At 42.3% G+C, this 14,537-nt stretch overlaps 1 protein-coding gene and 1 pseudogene across 2 annotated transcripts; one reads left to right on the top strand and one right to left on the bottom strand.

The window, feature by feature from the left end:
• Positions 1-204: 204 nt before the first annotated feature.
• LOC308283025 (nucleoside diphosphate kinase B-like) lies at positions 205-14,058 on the bottom strand (annotated as a pseudogene). Its single transcript has 7 exons — positions 13,942-14,058; positions 13,458-13,559; positions 13,146-13,258; positions 1,861-1,988; positions 1,522-1,623; positions 530-642; positions 205-322 (listed from the first exon to the last, which is right to left on the bottom strand). The product of its transcript is annotated as a nucleoside diphosphate kinase B-like (transcript).
• Positions 5,388-9,287, top strand: LOC308283349 (nucleoside diphosphate kinase B-like; the record flags this gene model as incomplete). The annotated part of the gene is made up of 4 exons (XM_080723770.1): positions 5,388-5,504; positions 7,106-7,207; positions 8,788-8,900; positions 9,170-9,287. 4 exons carry the CDS (start codon positions 5,388-5,390, stop codon positions 9,285-9,287), a joined length of 450 nt encoding a protein of 149 aa, XP_080579896.1.
• Positions 14,059-14,537: the final 479 nt, after the last annotated feature.

The raw sequence follows: 14,537 nt of genomic DNA, 5'->3' as shown, positions 1-14,537 counted from the left end.
AGTTATTCCACATTACCCAAGCCTCAGTAGGAAGTCACAGAGACAAGCATGGTACTCTCTCACTGTAGGAACTTTATTGACAGGTGGTTTGGATTGAAAAGTGCACAGAGGAGAACAAAATGGAAGGATCGGAAGACATGAGAGATGAAGAGTATAAAAAATGGTCCAGTTGAGTTGGTGGCTGTTGCTTGGTTCACTTTTAATTTACTCGTAGATGAAGGCGTGGGCGGGGAGCTGGTAGGTGACAAACTCCTCGGGCTTGAACCACAGACCGACCTCCATCTTGGCGTTCTCCGCTGTGTCACTGCCGTGGATGATGTTCCTGAGAGGAGACGAGGACATGCAGTCATTAGAAGAATTATTAGATCTGTTAGGTCTGACATTGATTATCATTATATAACAATGTTATGACCCAGATATCAACCTGATATCAATGGGAACTATGGATGGGAGAGGTCAGATTAGCATTGCGCTGGCAAGCCCTGTGTAACAATGCTCATCTATATGATTGTTTTTCCTGGGTGCTCACCTGCCAATGTTGACACAGAGGTCTCCACGGATGCTGCCGGGCTGAGACTTAGCTGGGTCGGTCTCACCCAGGATCAACCTGCCCATCTTTACAATGTTCTGTCCCTCCCACACCTAGAGAGAGAGAGAGAGAGAGAGAGAGAGAGAGAGAGAGAGAGAGAGAGAGAGAGAGAGAGAGAGAGAGAAAGACATTCACAATGTGTTGTAATTTGATCCATTGATTGCATACTGTATTGGCATGCATGTCTGTGTAACCCTCAAACAAGCTAACAAGTGAATGCTTCATTCACTTTATAAACATTAAGGATGTCCATAACTACAACACCAGAGGCAGCGCCACAGATCACTTTCAACCCAGAGTCAAAACCAACAAAGGGTCAAACTCTTTTTTCTGCTATACCACCAAAATGTGGAAAGCCTTACCGAAGGCCATAAAGGAGTGTGGATCACTAGCATCCTTTAAAATTGCCCTGAAAAACCACTTACAGGCAGCAGCCGTTCGCAACTGGTAAAAAATGAACCTAGCCCAACCCTACCCTCCCCTGCCCCTTCTTTGTATATACTGTTTGTTTTAGACTTACTGTCTTTTTTTTGTTTTTCTTTACATATCTACTGCATAGTACTGTGTTCTATTTGTCTGTCATTCAATGTTATATGAGATACTTCAATGGTTTCCAGTGGAAATAAGCTTAGTCTTTTCATGGATCTCCTTTTAGTAGACCTTGTACCAGTGAACTGTACCGTCATGAAACTGTACCTTTTCCTATGCAAACTTCTAATAAAGTCTTCAATCAATCAATCAATCAAGGGGAGGTGGGACAAGAGAACGAATAAGAGGTAAATGATAGAGGTGTGAGTAGAGATAGAACAGAGTACATGAGCTCATCAATAACAGCAGTGTGTTGATCAAAAGAACATGCCTCTTAATTATTAATAATTGAAGAAGTAATACATAATTGTAATTGCGTGAGAAAGCGTGCGTGAGAGAGTTACCATGGCCAGGATAGGTCCAGAAGACATGTACTTGCAGAGTCCAGCGTAGAAAGGCATGGCTGCCAGGTCAAGGTAGTGCTTCTTCATGTGATCCTCAGAGGCCTGAACACACCAACACACACACACACACACACACACACACACACACACACACACACACACACACACACACACACACACACACACACACACACACACACACATTAATATTGAATCATTCAATCATATTTTGATCATTTTAATCTACAGTATATATAAATATTACAGTGCAATAGAGGGGTGAGGGCTACTTGAGTAGGCCTAAGTATTGCGTTGGACGTTATCAGTTCATGACGTTACCTGGATGAATTTAGCAGCAACCAACTTGAAGCCTTTCTGTTCAAAGCGCTTGATGATCTCGCCACACAGGCCCCTCATCACACCATCAGGCTTAACTGCAATGAATGTCTGCTCCATTTCTGCAGGTGCTGGGTGGAAAGAAAGACAGAAAGAAAGAAAGAAAGAAAGAAAGAAAGATTCAATCACAAATTGCCAGATACTCTTGCAACATCAGCCGTTTAAGGGCAATACTGCATTATATGACCGTCCTTTTTGTGTGTGGACATATCACGCTCATTTTATATACTAGTGGGTACATGGTTTAATATGTAAGCTACAATTTACATTTTGTAGACTTAGCCTATGTTATCAGACAGCAACTGCATCTGCATGCATAGGCTTTTAGAACGTTTATGTGGAATATTGTCATCGATCAACAAACTAAACAAAGAATTCATAGGCTATTAAAAACAGTCACATACAACGCACCAATGTGTATGCAGTGCCAGTGCAGTCAAGCCAGTCTCAAAGCTACTGTACCTTTTCAACGGGAGTTCACAGGAACTTGTAAGGACAGCGGGAGTCAACTGCTCACGGCGGGGATGTGATCACCAGCGACGAACAACTCCAAGGAGCCACTATTTAAACACTCCATGACACAGGGAGGGGAGGGGCTCTGGGAGGAGAGAATGTCAAGAGTTAGAGGGGGTCACAGTCGCTGGTGTCTGGCACAGAGACAGAGAGAGAGAGAGAGAGAGAGAGAGAGAGAGAGAGAGAGAGAGAGAGTTAGTGAGAGAGTGTGGAAGGCACACCCACACTTTGTCCACAAGGACATTTTCTTGCACCCATGGGTGTTTGGCCTGACATGCACTAGGACACTTTGTGCAAGTTCAAATACATACACATCACATCACATCATGCAACACAACATCATTTGCCATACAGTACTGTACATATGGGACAGGACCGCAATGGAAATAAGCGGCTGTCTTTTTTGCGTTTTATCCTTTTGATAATGCTGTGACAATATTTGTACATAATCGTCACCTGGTCATTCAAAACAAATCTATGTGATATTTCTTAATAATTTCACCCACAACGTTCATAAATATTTATAACTAGTAATATAATAATAACGCTGTCTGTCAGTTATGTAACATTAGAGGATTACATAGGATTTAACCTGACTTAAGCAAAAGAAAGGCCGATTTTGGCCTAGAAAAAGGTCTGTTTTGGCCTTGGTCAGTAAATAATTTGGCCTAGAGAGAGAGAAAGGCAAATGTGTGCTGCTCTTTCCTTCCGTTGATTCATCAATCTTAGAGTTCATTAATGTTCAGAGTACAGGGCATCATATCATACAGTTCACTATAGTGCAATTAGAGACAGTATACTGTAACTAAGTATATGGTACTGTCTGAATAGATACACTCACAGTCACACATGTTTTTTTTTAGTTGGTATGTAATATATTTCATGTTGTTTCAACACCCTCTTTCTCTTTCTCTCTCTGTGCCAAGAGATGTGCCAACCAGACATGGGCGACCCCCTCTAACTCTTGACATTCACTCCTCCTAAAGGCCCTCCCCAGAGCCCCTCCCCTCCCTGTGTCATGGAGTGTTTAACCCTTAAGTGCTGTTCGGGTCATTTTGACCCGTTTTACATTTTCATTTGGAAAACAAAGGTAGAAGTTTAAATTGTTTCCACCTGAAACTCACTGGCCTTAAAGATTCTTCTGAGATGAACATGTAAAAAAAATATTTTTGCACTACACCCATGCTACACCCCCCTCATATTTTTTGAACCTTAAGTGCTGTTCGGGTCATTTTGACCCGGAAGCACAGATGCACAGAAATACACAGTATATGCCAAAACAGAGACACACAGTCACCCCCACTTGTCACCCCCACTTCTAACACCCCCTTCCGAAGCCCCATTCCGAACCCTCCCCCCCCGCTTTCCGCACCGCCCCCCCCCCCCTCCCCACACTTAACCCCTGATGCACAGAAATGCATGGAATCATGTACAAACACAGATACACAATCACCCCCTAACCCCTTCCAACCCTTCCAACCCTCCTCACCTCGCCTTACCCCCTCCCCTCCAAACCCCCCAACCCAACCCCCCCCCCACCTCCCCCCCCCGCCACCCCAGATGCACAGAAATAAAATAAAGCATGTATACTAACACAGACACACAGTCACCTCCTTCCCCCCCTCCCCCCTCCTATCGCCCTCACCCCCCCACACCCTTCACCCCCTCTCCTCCTCACCCCTCCCCTCCTCACCCCTCCCCTCCTCACCCCCTCTCCTCCTCACCCCTCCCCTCCTCACCCCTCACCCCTCACTTATCTGAAGTTTTCCTTGTGACTGTACTGTATCTTAGGGGAAATTTTACATTATTTTACATAAACATAAGGTGCTGTAAAGTAACACTGTATTTCAGGGGTGCTGTGGATGAAAATGTTGTTTACAGGGGTGCCCTGAGACCAAAGTGTTTGAAAACCTCTGTCCTAGTGTATACGTTCAAGTGTATATTCATTATGTGACATTCATGTGTGTTCACATGTGTGTTCAGCTCTATGTGAGAATGATGTCCTGTTAAACCACAAGTATTCAATTAATGGGCATGTTGTTCATAAAAATATTGTCTGATTTTCATTTTGTCCTATAAGCATGAGCAATATAGCCCAGTATTAAATAAAGTAGTTGTTTTACATGAATTTCAGCTAAATCATTAAAAACGCCTAGCTCTTTCAGTGTTTAATGTGATATAGCAAAGCAAGAATGCAAACATTTACCATATATATCATATGAATTGTTTGGTATTGAGTCAAAGTCAATGTATCATGATGATTTGTTAAGTAAAAATTTATATTAGTGTTGTTTTTTTTAAACCAAATACCCCCCGGGTCAAAATGACCCGAACAGAACGAAGGTGTAGTGAATCTGAACAGAACTTAAGGGTTAAATAGTGGCCCCTTGGAGTTGTTCGTCGCTGGTGATCGCATCCCCGCCGTGAGCAGTTGACTCCCGCTGTCCTTACAAGTTCCTGTGAACTCCTGTTGAAAAGGTAGAATAGTTTTGAGGCTGGCATGACTGCACTGGCACTACACATTGGTGTGTTTTACATGACTGATTTAGCCTATCAAATGTTGTTTTAGTTTGTGATGATGACAATTTACCACAGAAACTTTCTAAAACATATATTGTCTTGAAGACTACACATGCATGCAGATGCTGATAACAGAGGCCAACTTAGTCTACCATTGTAAATTGTTGCCTATAAACCATGTGCCCAATAGCCTGGCATGGCCAGACTAATATCACTGCAATTTTGATTTTGCAATGGCATATTTGTCTGTTTTCCAGGCTACTATAGCCTATACAAAATTAGTTGTGACATATATGTCCACAGCAATATTGATAGACTATCTAATTGAACTGCATATGCACAAAAAAGGGCATGCAACTTAAATGGCTCATGTCGAAGAGTTTCTGGCAATTTGTGATTTATGCTTGCTTTTTTCTTTCCACCCAGCACCTGCAGAAATGGAGCAGACATTCATTGCAGTTAAGCCTGATGGTGTGATGAGGGGCCTGTGTGGCGAGATCATCAAGCGCTTTGAACAGAAAGGCTTCAAGTTGGTTGCTGCTAAATTCATCCAGGTAACGTCATGTATACTATAGGCCTACTCAAGCAACCCTCTCTCCTCTATTGTACTGTAACATCAAACATATCATTTTCAGAATGTCTGAGTGAGTGTCTGTCTGTCTGTCTGTCTGTCTGTCTGTCTGTCTGTCTGTCTGTCTGTCTGTCTGTCTGTCTGTCTGAGTGTCTGAGTGTCTGTCACAGCGTTTCTCCTCAGTGGCTGGAGCAATTGATCTGAAATCGCATCACCATAAGCATATGAACACACCTGACATAACTGTGAAGCCCGTTTGTCACTTTCACAAATCATAATCTGTATATTAGCATTTTTTATGGTGTACCTATATCTATTCTGCATCTAGCTTGAGGCATATCTATTCTGCATCTAGCATGAGGCAACATGTTTAACCAGCTCTGTGTGTGTGTGTGTGTGTGTGTGTGTGTGTGTGTGTGTGTGTGTGTGTGTGTGTGTGTGTGTGTGTGTGTGTGCAGGCGGGCGGGGGGGGGGGGGGGGGGGGGGGGGGGGTCGGTTGTCTGGCCCTGTTACAGATTTTGTCCAAAAATCATGCAGATCGGTACACAGTATCTCTGTAGCCATTAAACGAAACGGGTATTTCTTACATTGATGCTCCTACATATTATCATGCAAGCACCAGTTAAAGTTACTTTCCATCCCTCATATACTGTGTGCACAGTGCACATCCCATAACCCACCCACTGCACATCATTTCGGAGCTCATATCGTTGAACGGGTAAGGGCTAGTCAAACATATAATTTTCGGAATGTCTGAATGAGTGTCTGTCTGTCTGAGTGTCTGTCACAGCGTTTCTCCTCAGTGGCTGGAGCAATTGATCTGAAATCGCATCACCATAAGCATATGAACACACCTGACATAACTGTGAAGCCCGTTTGTCACTTTCACAAATCATATGCTGTATATTAGCATTTTTTATGGTGTACCTATATCTATTCTGCATCTAGCTTGAGGCATATCTATTCTGTATCTAGAATAGAGGCAACATGTTTAACCAGCTCTGTGTGTGTGTGTGTGTGTGTGTGTGTGTGTGTGTGTGTGTGTGTGTGTGTGTGTGTGTGTGTGTGTGTGTGTTTTTTTTTTATGGTGTACCTATATCTATTCTGCATCTAGCTTGAGGCATATCTATTCTGCATCTAGCATGAGGCAACATGTTTAACCAGCTCTGTGTGTGTGTGTGTGTGTGTGTGTGTGTGTGTGTGTGTGTGTGTGTGTGTGTGTGTGTGTGTGTGTGTGTGTGGGCGGAGGGGGGGGGGGAGGGGGGGGGGGGGGGGGGGTCGGTTGTCTGGCCCTGTTACAGATTTTGTCCAAAAATCATGCAGATCGGTACACAGTATCTCTGTAGCCATTAAACGAAACGGGTATTTCTTACATTGATGCTCCTACATATTATCATGCAAGCACCAGTTAAAGTTACTTTCCATCCCTCATATACTGTGTGCACAGTGCACATCCCATAACCCACCCACTGCACATCATTTCGGAGCTCATATCTTTGAATGGGTAAGGGCTAGTCAATGTAATAGATTAAAATGGTCAAAATATTATTGATTCAATATTGGTGTGCCTGTGTGTTTGTTCAGGCCTCTGAGGATCACATGAAGAAGCACTACCTTGACCTGGCAGCCATGCCTTTCTACGCTGGACTCTGCAAGTACATGTCTTCTGGACCTATCCTGGCCATGGTAACTCTCTCACACATGCATCCTCTCAATCACAATGGACTCACTCACTGACTCTCTCTGACGCACACATACTGTACACTGTCTCGACTCAAGGGCTGCAAATATAGATTATTTACTGAACGATTATTGATTTATTTTTTCCCTTATTATCGTTTAATAATAGCTGTGGGCGTGGCTACCTCAAGGTGGTTGGTGCTAAGGTGAAAACCAGGTATACGTAATGGTGTGTGGCCACATAAAAACATAATTTTAACATTTCTGTACACTTTTTTGAAGAAAAAAAAATCTTTCTCCTAGTATAATCATAATAATATCTGATGATAATTTTTTATGGGGGGGAAAAAATCACGGCACTCGTCTATAAAGGAGTAGTTCACCCCCAAAAGTTAGTTTATTGTAAATTTACCTCCATTGATTCCGGATGGGGACCCGAATGCATTTGGGTCCCCACCCAGAATCAATGGGTGTACATTTATTGTAATCCATTTGTTGTCTTAGGAATGCGACAAAAAACAATAAATATTATTGTACTCAAGTCTCCATGGCCTGAGTAATCAATAGAAAAAAATGTATTTTGGGGGGTGAACTACTTTAAAAAATCAACTAAATAATTTAGTCTTAATTACACACTTGACCTCGATTCACGATGTGAAACGTTATATTAGATGCCTTTTTGCCTCTTTTTGGGCATCCCACATTGTTGCAGCCCTCAAACAACCAGTATGTGGGTATGTCCTAGGCTGCCAAATCTGCCAAATATAAAAAACAAATAGTCTGTGCACCACTGCACCTCTGTCCCTGCTCTGAGATGGTACTTAGCAGTGGTTGGTATTTAATGGCCTTGGAAATGCTTCCTCTATAGGCCAGTGTTTCTCAACCTTTTTTCTGCATGGGCACACTTTTCATGTCCCAAGAATCCATGGGCACACCAACATAATACGGGGGTGTAAATATCGTCACTGTCGGGAAGAAACCATGTATCTCCAAGTTTCAAATTTGTACGTTTCTTCGCAAAGTAAAGCCCTGCTTCGTCATACAAGGCTGTCGCACAACAGTAGTGAAAACAGCCGATCTACAAGCACACAACGCCTCGCACCGCGAGGCGTTGTGTGCTTGTAGATCGGCTGTTTTCACTAGTTTAAATCATTTTTAAAATGATAAATACAATACTGGCTTTCAAGCAGTTTCAAGGGGCACACTTGACCCTTCTCAGGGGCACACCAAAGGTCCCCAGGCACAGTGGTTGAGAAACACTGATCTAGGCTATAGGGTCAAGTTGAGTCTGTACCATGAAGTGGCAAAGTGCCCTTTCACTGTCTCTGACTCACATTAGCTGTCATTGATCTGCTCACTCTATGTTCTATCTCTACTCACACCTCTCTACTCTTACTTCTTATTCCTCTCCTGTCCCACCTTCTCTTATGAAGCATTCATTTGTTAGCTTGTTCGAGGGTTACACAGACATGTATGCAGAATGCAGATACAGTATGGAATCATTAATTGAACAAATTAGGCTACAACAATGTATTAATCTCTCTCTCTCTCTATCTCTCTCTCTCTCTCTCTCTCTCTCTCTCTAGGTGTGGGAGGGACAGAACATTGTAAAGATGGGCAGGTTGATCCTGGGTGAGACCGACCCAGCTAAGTCTCAGCCCGGCAGCATCCGTGGAGACCTCTGTGTCAACATTGGCAGGTGAGCACTAGGGAAAAACAATCATAGATGATCATTGATACACATGGCCTGCCAGCGCTATGCTAATCTGTCCTCTTCCAAATGACTAGTTCCCAAATTAGGTTTATATCTGGGTCATAACATTGTTTGCATAATGATAATCAATGTCAACGGATAGATTGATAGATAGATATTTTTATCTATTTGTCTATTGTTAGATACATCGAGACTGTTTCTAGTATTAAGTGGTTTTAATAATTCTTCTAATGACTGTCCTCGTCTCCTCTCAGGAACATCATCCACGGCAGTGACACAGCGGAGAACGCCAAGATGGAGGTTGGTCTGTGGTTCAAGCCCGAGGAGTTTGTCACCTACCAGCTCCCCGCCCACGCCTTCATCTATGAGTAAATTAAAACTGAACCAAGCAACAGCCACCAACTCAACTGGACCATTTTTTATACTCTTCATCTCTCATGTCTTCCAATCCTTCCATTTTGTTCTCCTCTGTGCACTTTTTATTCTGATTTCTGAACCAATTATAAACAATAAAGTTCCTATGTGAGAGAGTACCATGCTTGTCTCTGTGACTTCCTGCTGGTGTTTGGGAAAGGCGGAATAACTGCTGTTTCTTGTACATTATGTTATGTTATGGATTTGGTTTTGCCTTGAAAGAGAATAGTTGTCACCTCCTAGATTGATGGACCTGCTGGCTCTTGTGCAAAAAGCAACTGTTTTGGATGAAGGGGCACATTTCTGATCATGGTAGCCAGATCTGAGGCACTATAGGGGAAAGACAAACACGAGCATTTACCTCTAACCTTCAAAACATGCTTCGGAGACAAGAGCAGGACAACTTTGGTAGGGTGTGAAACATTAACTTCGGAACACATAGCGAACGTCACAACACAGTGATCACTAAATCTTCGCAGTTTGATTGGCGCTTTTAAGATTTTAGCCTTCAAACAAGAACTAATTGGAATAAATCACATGCCACAGGCTTCTCTGCCTTTTCTAAACAGTATGTGATTGTGAACACATGTAGAGGAATTCACGCTGACAGAAATTTGCTGCGTGTTCACATACTGTACGTAGTTTAATACAAGATGTGTTGTTCAGTGCCAAAGGTTATTCATCTCTCACGTTAAAGCAATCAAGTACAATTAAAGCAATCATTTTATTAATTCTAATGAACTATTCGAGTGACAGAAAATAGAGCATAAAATGTGCATTTAGTAAAATATCTCCACTTTCCCACAATTGGTGCATGATAATTACACATTATGTTATGTCATTAAAGTTTTATGTTTAAAGAAGACTGTGTGTTAAGAATGACGATCAAATGTCATGTAACAATATCCTCAACAGATCCTGTCTCTTTCTTTACTTTACTTCTTTACTTCTGTACTTTACACATAGATGTTTACAAAAGAAAATGTCATGCAGCCTTTTTAAAATAAAACTCAGTTGAAGGATATATTTCTACTGGCATGTGACTCTCCTTTCAATATAGGCTTTTATAATTTGTTTCATATACACCACAGGCACATTCTCAATCTAACACTGAAAAAAGTAGCTTTGTCTATGTAGCTGTAGTTTTACAAGCTACATTTCTCCATGGGTAGAAATATAGCTTGATCAAACTACTGCCATGTTGAACTATTTGTAGCTTCACAAGCTATGCATGCTTTCAAAGTAGCTTCTCCAACACTGCCACATTTAAATGCTCAATGTCTGCCACCTCTGTCCTCCCTGGTGTTACAGAGAAAGGTGACCTGGCAAGGGTGGGCAGAGCCCACGCAAATGTGTATCCTGCCCAGTGCCCACCCAATCAAAAGTTAAGAACTTGTTATAACCATCTTACGGTTAGTGTGATGCAGTAGCCTGATGCAGGAGTAAGACCTATTGTGTTTGTATTGTGTGTTATACTGTAGGTATAACTGCGCCAAAATGCATTGTTTTCTATACATTTCAGGGGTTTGGGGGCTTTAAACCCCCTATTTAAATTTTATTTTTTCACGTTATGTGAAGTCCACACGGTCACAAATTTCAGCAGGTCACCAGTTTTATGGTCAATAATGTTCTATCTAGGAACTGAATCTACATGTTGTTTTCTTTGCAAGGACATTTGAAAGTATGACACACAACAGTTTCCCTTTAGTTATACACTTACAGTAGATACCGCTTTGGCCACTACTTTTCATTGGATGGGGCAATTACAGCAGGCATATTGGTCGGGCGGCAAACCCCGCCTCTTGCTTCATTTAACTATTGTTAAATGCCAGGTGTGTAGTTACAGTATGTTATGCAACAGAATATTTGGTTTTACCGAAAGATCTTTCCTTAGGTAGATGGTAACAGTTAGGTTATAAGGTCATAAACAGAGAACATTTGAGAAACATTTTTCAGTTACGCCTAGCATATTTCTTTCTTGCCTTAGTTGCGGCGTCTATGTGTATATTATGTCTGGTTATCCCGCATGTATCTATAAAGCATCTGCGTTACGAAAATACCCACTGAAAGCCAAAAACACAAAGCGTTAATTGTAAAAAATAAAAAATAAAATAAAATGCACTGTCTGCCCTGTTTAGACTGCAGTTAAATAGTTTATTTCACACATCCGAGTGTGAAGTTAGAAATTATTTCTATAGAGTTCAAATCATAATCAATATAATCTTATACTCAAAATGAGTCATTCGGATCTGATTGGAATCAGAAGATAGTCACACATTTTAATTCAATTGTAATGATTTTTTTTTACAAATCATTACAATTGAACAATTTGTGGTTTTGGCATTGAATATAGGCCTATTGGAACAGCTGGGAGTGGGTCTTTTCATAACCCAGATGCTTTATAGATATACATCCCTCCTACCCTAACCCCAGGCCAGCAGAAAGTCACACAGACAAGCATGGTACTCTCTCACTATAGGAACTTTATTGACAAGTGATGCAGGGGCTGTGACTGCCAAGGGATTTGGATTGAAAAGTGCACAGAGGAGAACAAAACAAGCGGGTCGGAAGACATGAGAGATGAATAGTATAAAAAATGGTCCAGTTGAGTTGGTGGCTGTTGCTTGGTTCAGTTTTAATTTACTCGTAGATGAAGGCGTGGGCGGGGAGCTGGTAGGCGACAAACTCCTCGGGCTTGAACCACAAAGCGATCTCTTTCTTGGCGTTCTCCGCTGTGTCACTGCCGTGGATGATGTTCCTGAGAGGAGACGAGAAAAGTTATTAGAATAAATATTAAAATCACACGAATAATAAAAATGATATGACCTCTACCTATAGAGCAGTGTTTCTCAAATGGTACCCCTAGGGGTATGTGGTGGTACTGCAGGGGGTACTCGAAAATGCCCCCAAACAATAGAAATAGAGGTATAAATCATGCTAATATTGTTCATAGTTAAGGAATTAAGTCAAATTGAATTAGGAGGGGGAAAAACTGTACTGTTATGTTTAATGATGACACATGGAGAAACTTGAGTTGCCCAAATGACATGGTACCAGGAAACTGGGATGTGTTTTAAAGTTGTTTGAATGTATTGAAGTTATTGACATGAAAACTTCTTATTTGTGATTTTATATTCTTGAAATGTATCAAGAATATAAATCACTATATCACTATATACCACCATTTATGTATCCACAAGTTTCCGCGGGAGTTTACTGGAGACTATCGGGACCAAACTTCCGGGTTTAACAGCAGACATACAAGCTCATGTCGCGTCGCAGATGCAACCCGTTGTGAGCTTGTAAATCGGCGCCGGAAGCTCGGTACAGACGTCTGCGCAATGCACTATGGGGCGTTGGAAACTCGTGGATAGGCTATTTCAATTGCAGTTTTATAAGCAAAATGTTGTCGGGTGAAGGGGGTACTTGGATTCAGAAATCAGGGAAAGGGGGTACTCAAGCCAAAAAAAATAGATTGAGAAGCACTGCTATAGAGGGTATGCGCATACAAGTGAATGGCAATTCGAGTGGCAAAGTGAGAATGTCGTTCAATGCAATCAGATAGGACTTTTCTTTAAAGATGTATGGGCTGTCAAGGCCAGAAAATATTTTTTTGTTATATATTTTCTTTCGGTAGGCGTTCCTGCATATGATGATGATGATGTCACGCGCATACCCTCTAATAGATCTCTTCTATTTATCTATCAAATCAGCTGACGTTGATTTCCAAAACACCAGTGAGACCTGTCATGTGAATGGGAGTGGTCAGATTGTCGATAAGTCATCATCTATGTTTTTTTTTTCCCGGGTGCTCACCTGCCAATGTGGATGCAGAGGTCTCCACGGATGCTGCCGGGCTGAGACTTAGCTGGGTCGGTCTCACCGAGCATCAACCTGCCCATCTTTACAATGTTCTGTCCCTCCCACACCTAGAGAGAGAGAGAGAGAGAGAGAGAGAGAGAGAGAGAGAGAGAGAGAGAGAGAGAGAAAGGGTGGGGGGGGTGGATAAATTAAACTTAAGTTAGTTGTCACAATTCCATGTAATCCTCAATCAAGTTAATGTGTGTGAATTCTTCATGAAAGGAGGAGATGGCAACAGAAGAATGTGTGTGCATGCGTGCGAGTTACCATGGCGAAGACTGGTCCAGAAGACATGTACTTGCAGAGTCCAGCGAAGAAAGGCATGGCCGCCAAGTCGTCATAGTGCTTCTTCATGTGATCCTCAGAGGCCTGAACACACACATTCATATTATTAAAACCCTTTTCTAAACATTAAAGAGGCGGTGCCATAGTGTTGTACTTGTTCTGGTTTTCATGTATCTAGGAGGTTGACAGTACTTCATTAGACCCCCTGGTATGGTTGTTGTGAGCAATTATGTATTCCCTTTGTATTTGGGGTTTCTTCCTGGAGTCTGACACCTTGTGGGTCAAAAGTGCTGATCCAAAAACACAGATAAAATGACATCATATAATCATCCCCTCCCCTTTTACCATACACCCAACACTGTGGGTGTGGCTAACTTCAGCTGGGTCACCACCCACCATGACAACCAGGCATACATAATGAACTGGTGGGAGTGGCCACACTTTTTGACATTTACATGACAGTTACCTGGATGAATTTAGCAGCAACCAACTTGAAGCCTTTCTGTTCAAAGCGCTTGATGATCTCGCCACACAGGCCCCTCATCACACCATCAGGCTTAACTGCAATGAATGTCTGCTCCATTTCGACAGGTGCTGGGTGGAAGGAAGGAAGGAAGGAAGGACGGAAAGAAAGAAAGAAAGAAAGAAAGAAAGAACAGCTGTAAATTGACACTGGAAACAAACTTATTCAATATACAAACAAGTATGTGTATGGGGGGGGTATGTACTCTATGTAGGCCAGTGTTCTATTTAACTCCTAAACCTTATGTGTCTGAGAGAGACTGTAGGTGACCCTACTACATGACAAGAGTATTATTGTCGCCTCACCCATGCCAACATTCAGGGTATAGTTTTAGAGAATGAATGGCCTTGCATGCGATGTATCCCATGTCCTCAAGTGTGTGTGTGTGTGTGTGTGTGTGTGTGTGCGTGCGTGCGTGCGTGCGTGCGTGCGCGCGCGTGCGTGCGTGCGTGGCTGCGTGCGTGTGTGAGACTGACAGTGTGCAGGACCGCAGCTGTTAGCGTGCCCATATAGACAAGACGTCTGTCTGTGCAGAGAAC

This window comes from Nannobrachium achirus (assembly GCF_963921795.1).
Source record: "Nannobrachium achirus genome assembly, chromosome: 4".
Taxonomy (NCBI): domain Eukaryota; kingdom Metazoa; phylum Chordata; class Actinopteri; order Myctophiformes; family Myctophidae; genus Nannobrachium; species Nannobrachium achirus.
This window is presented reverse-complemented; position numbering and strand designations above follow the sequence as displayed.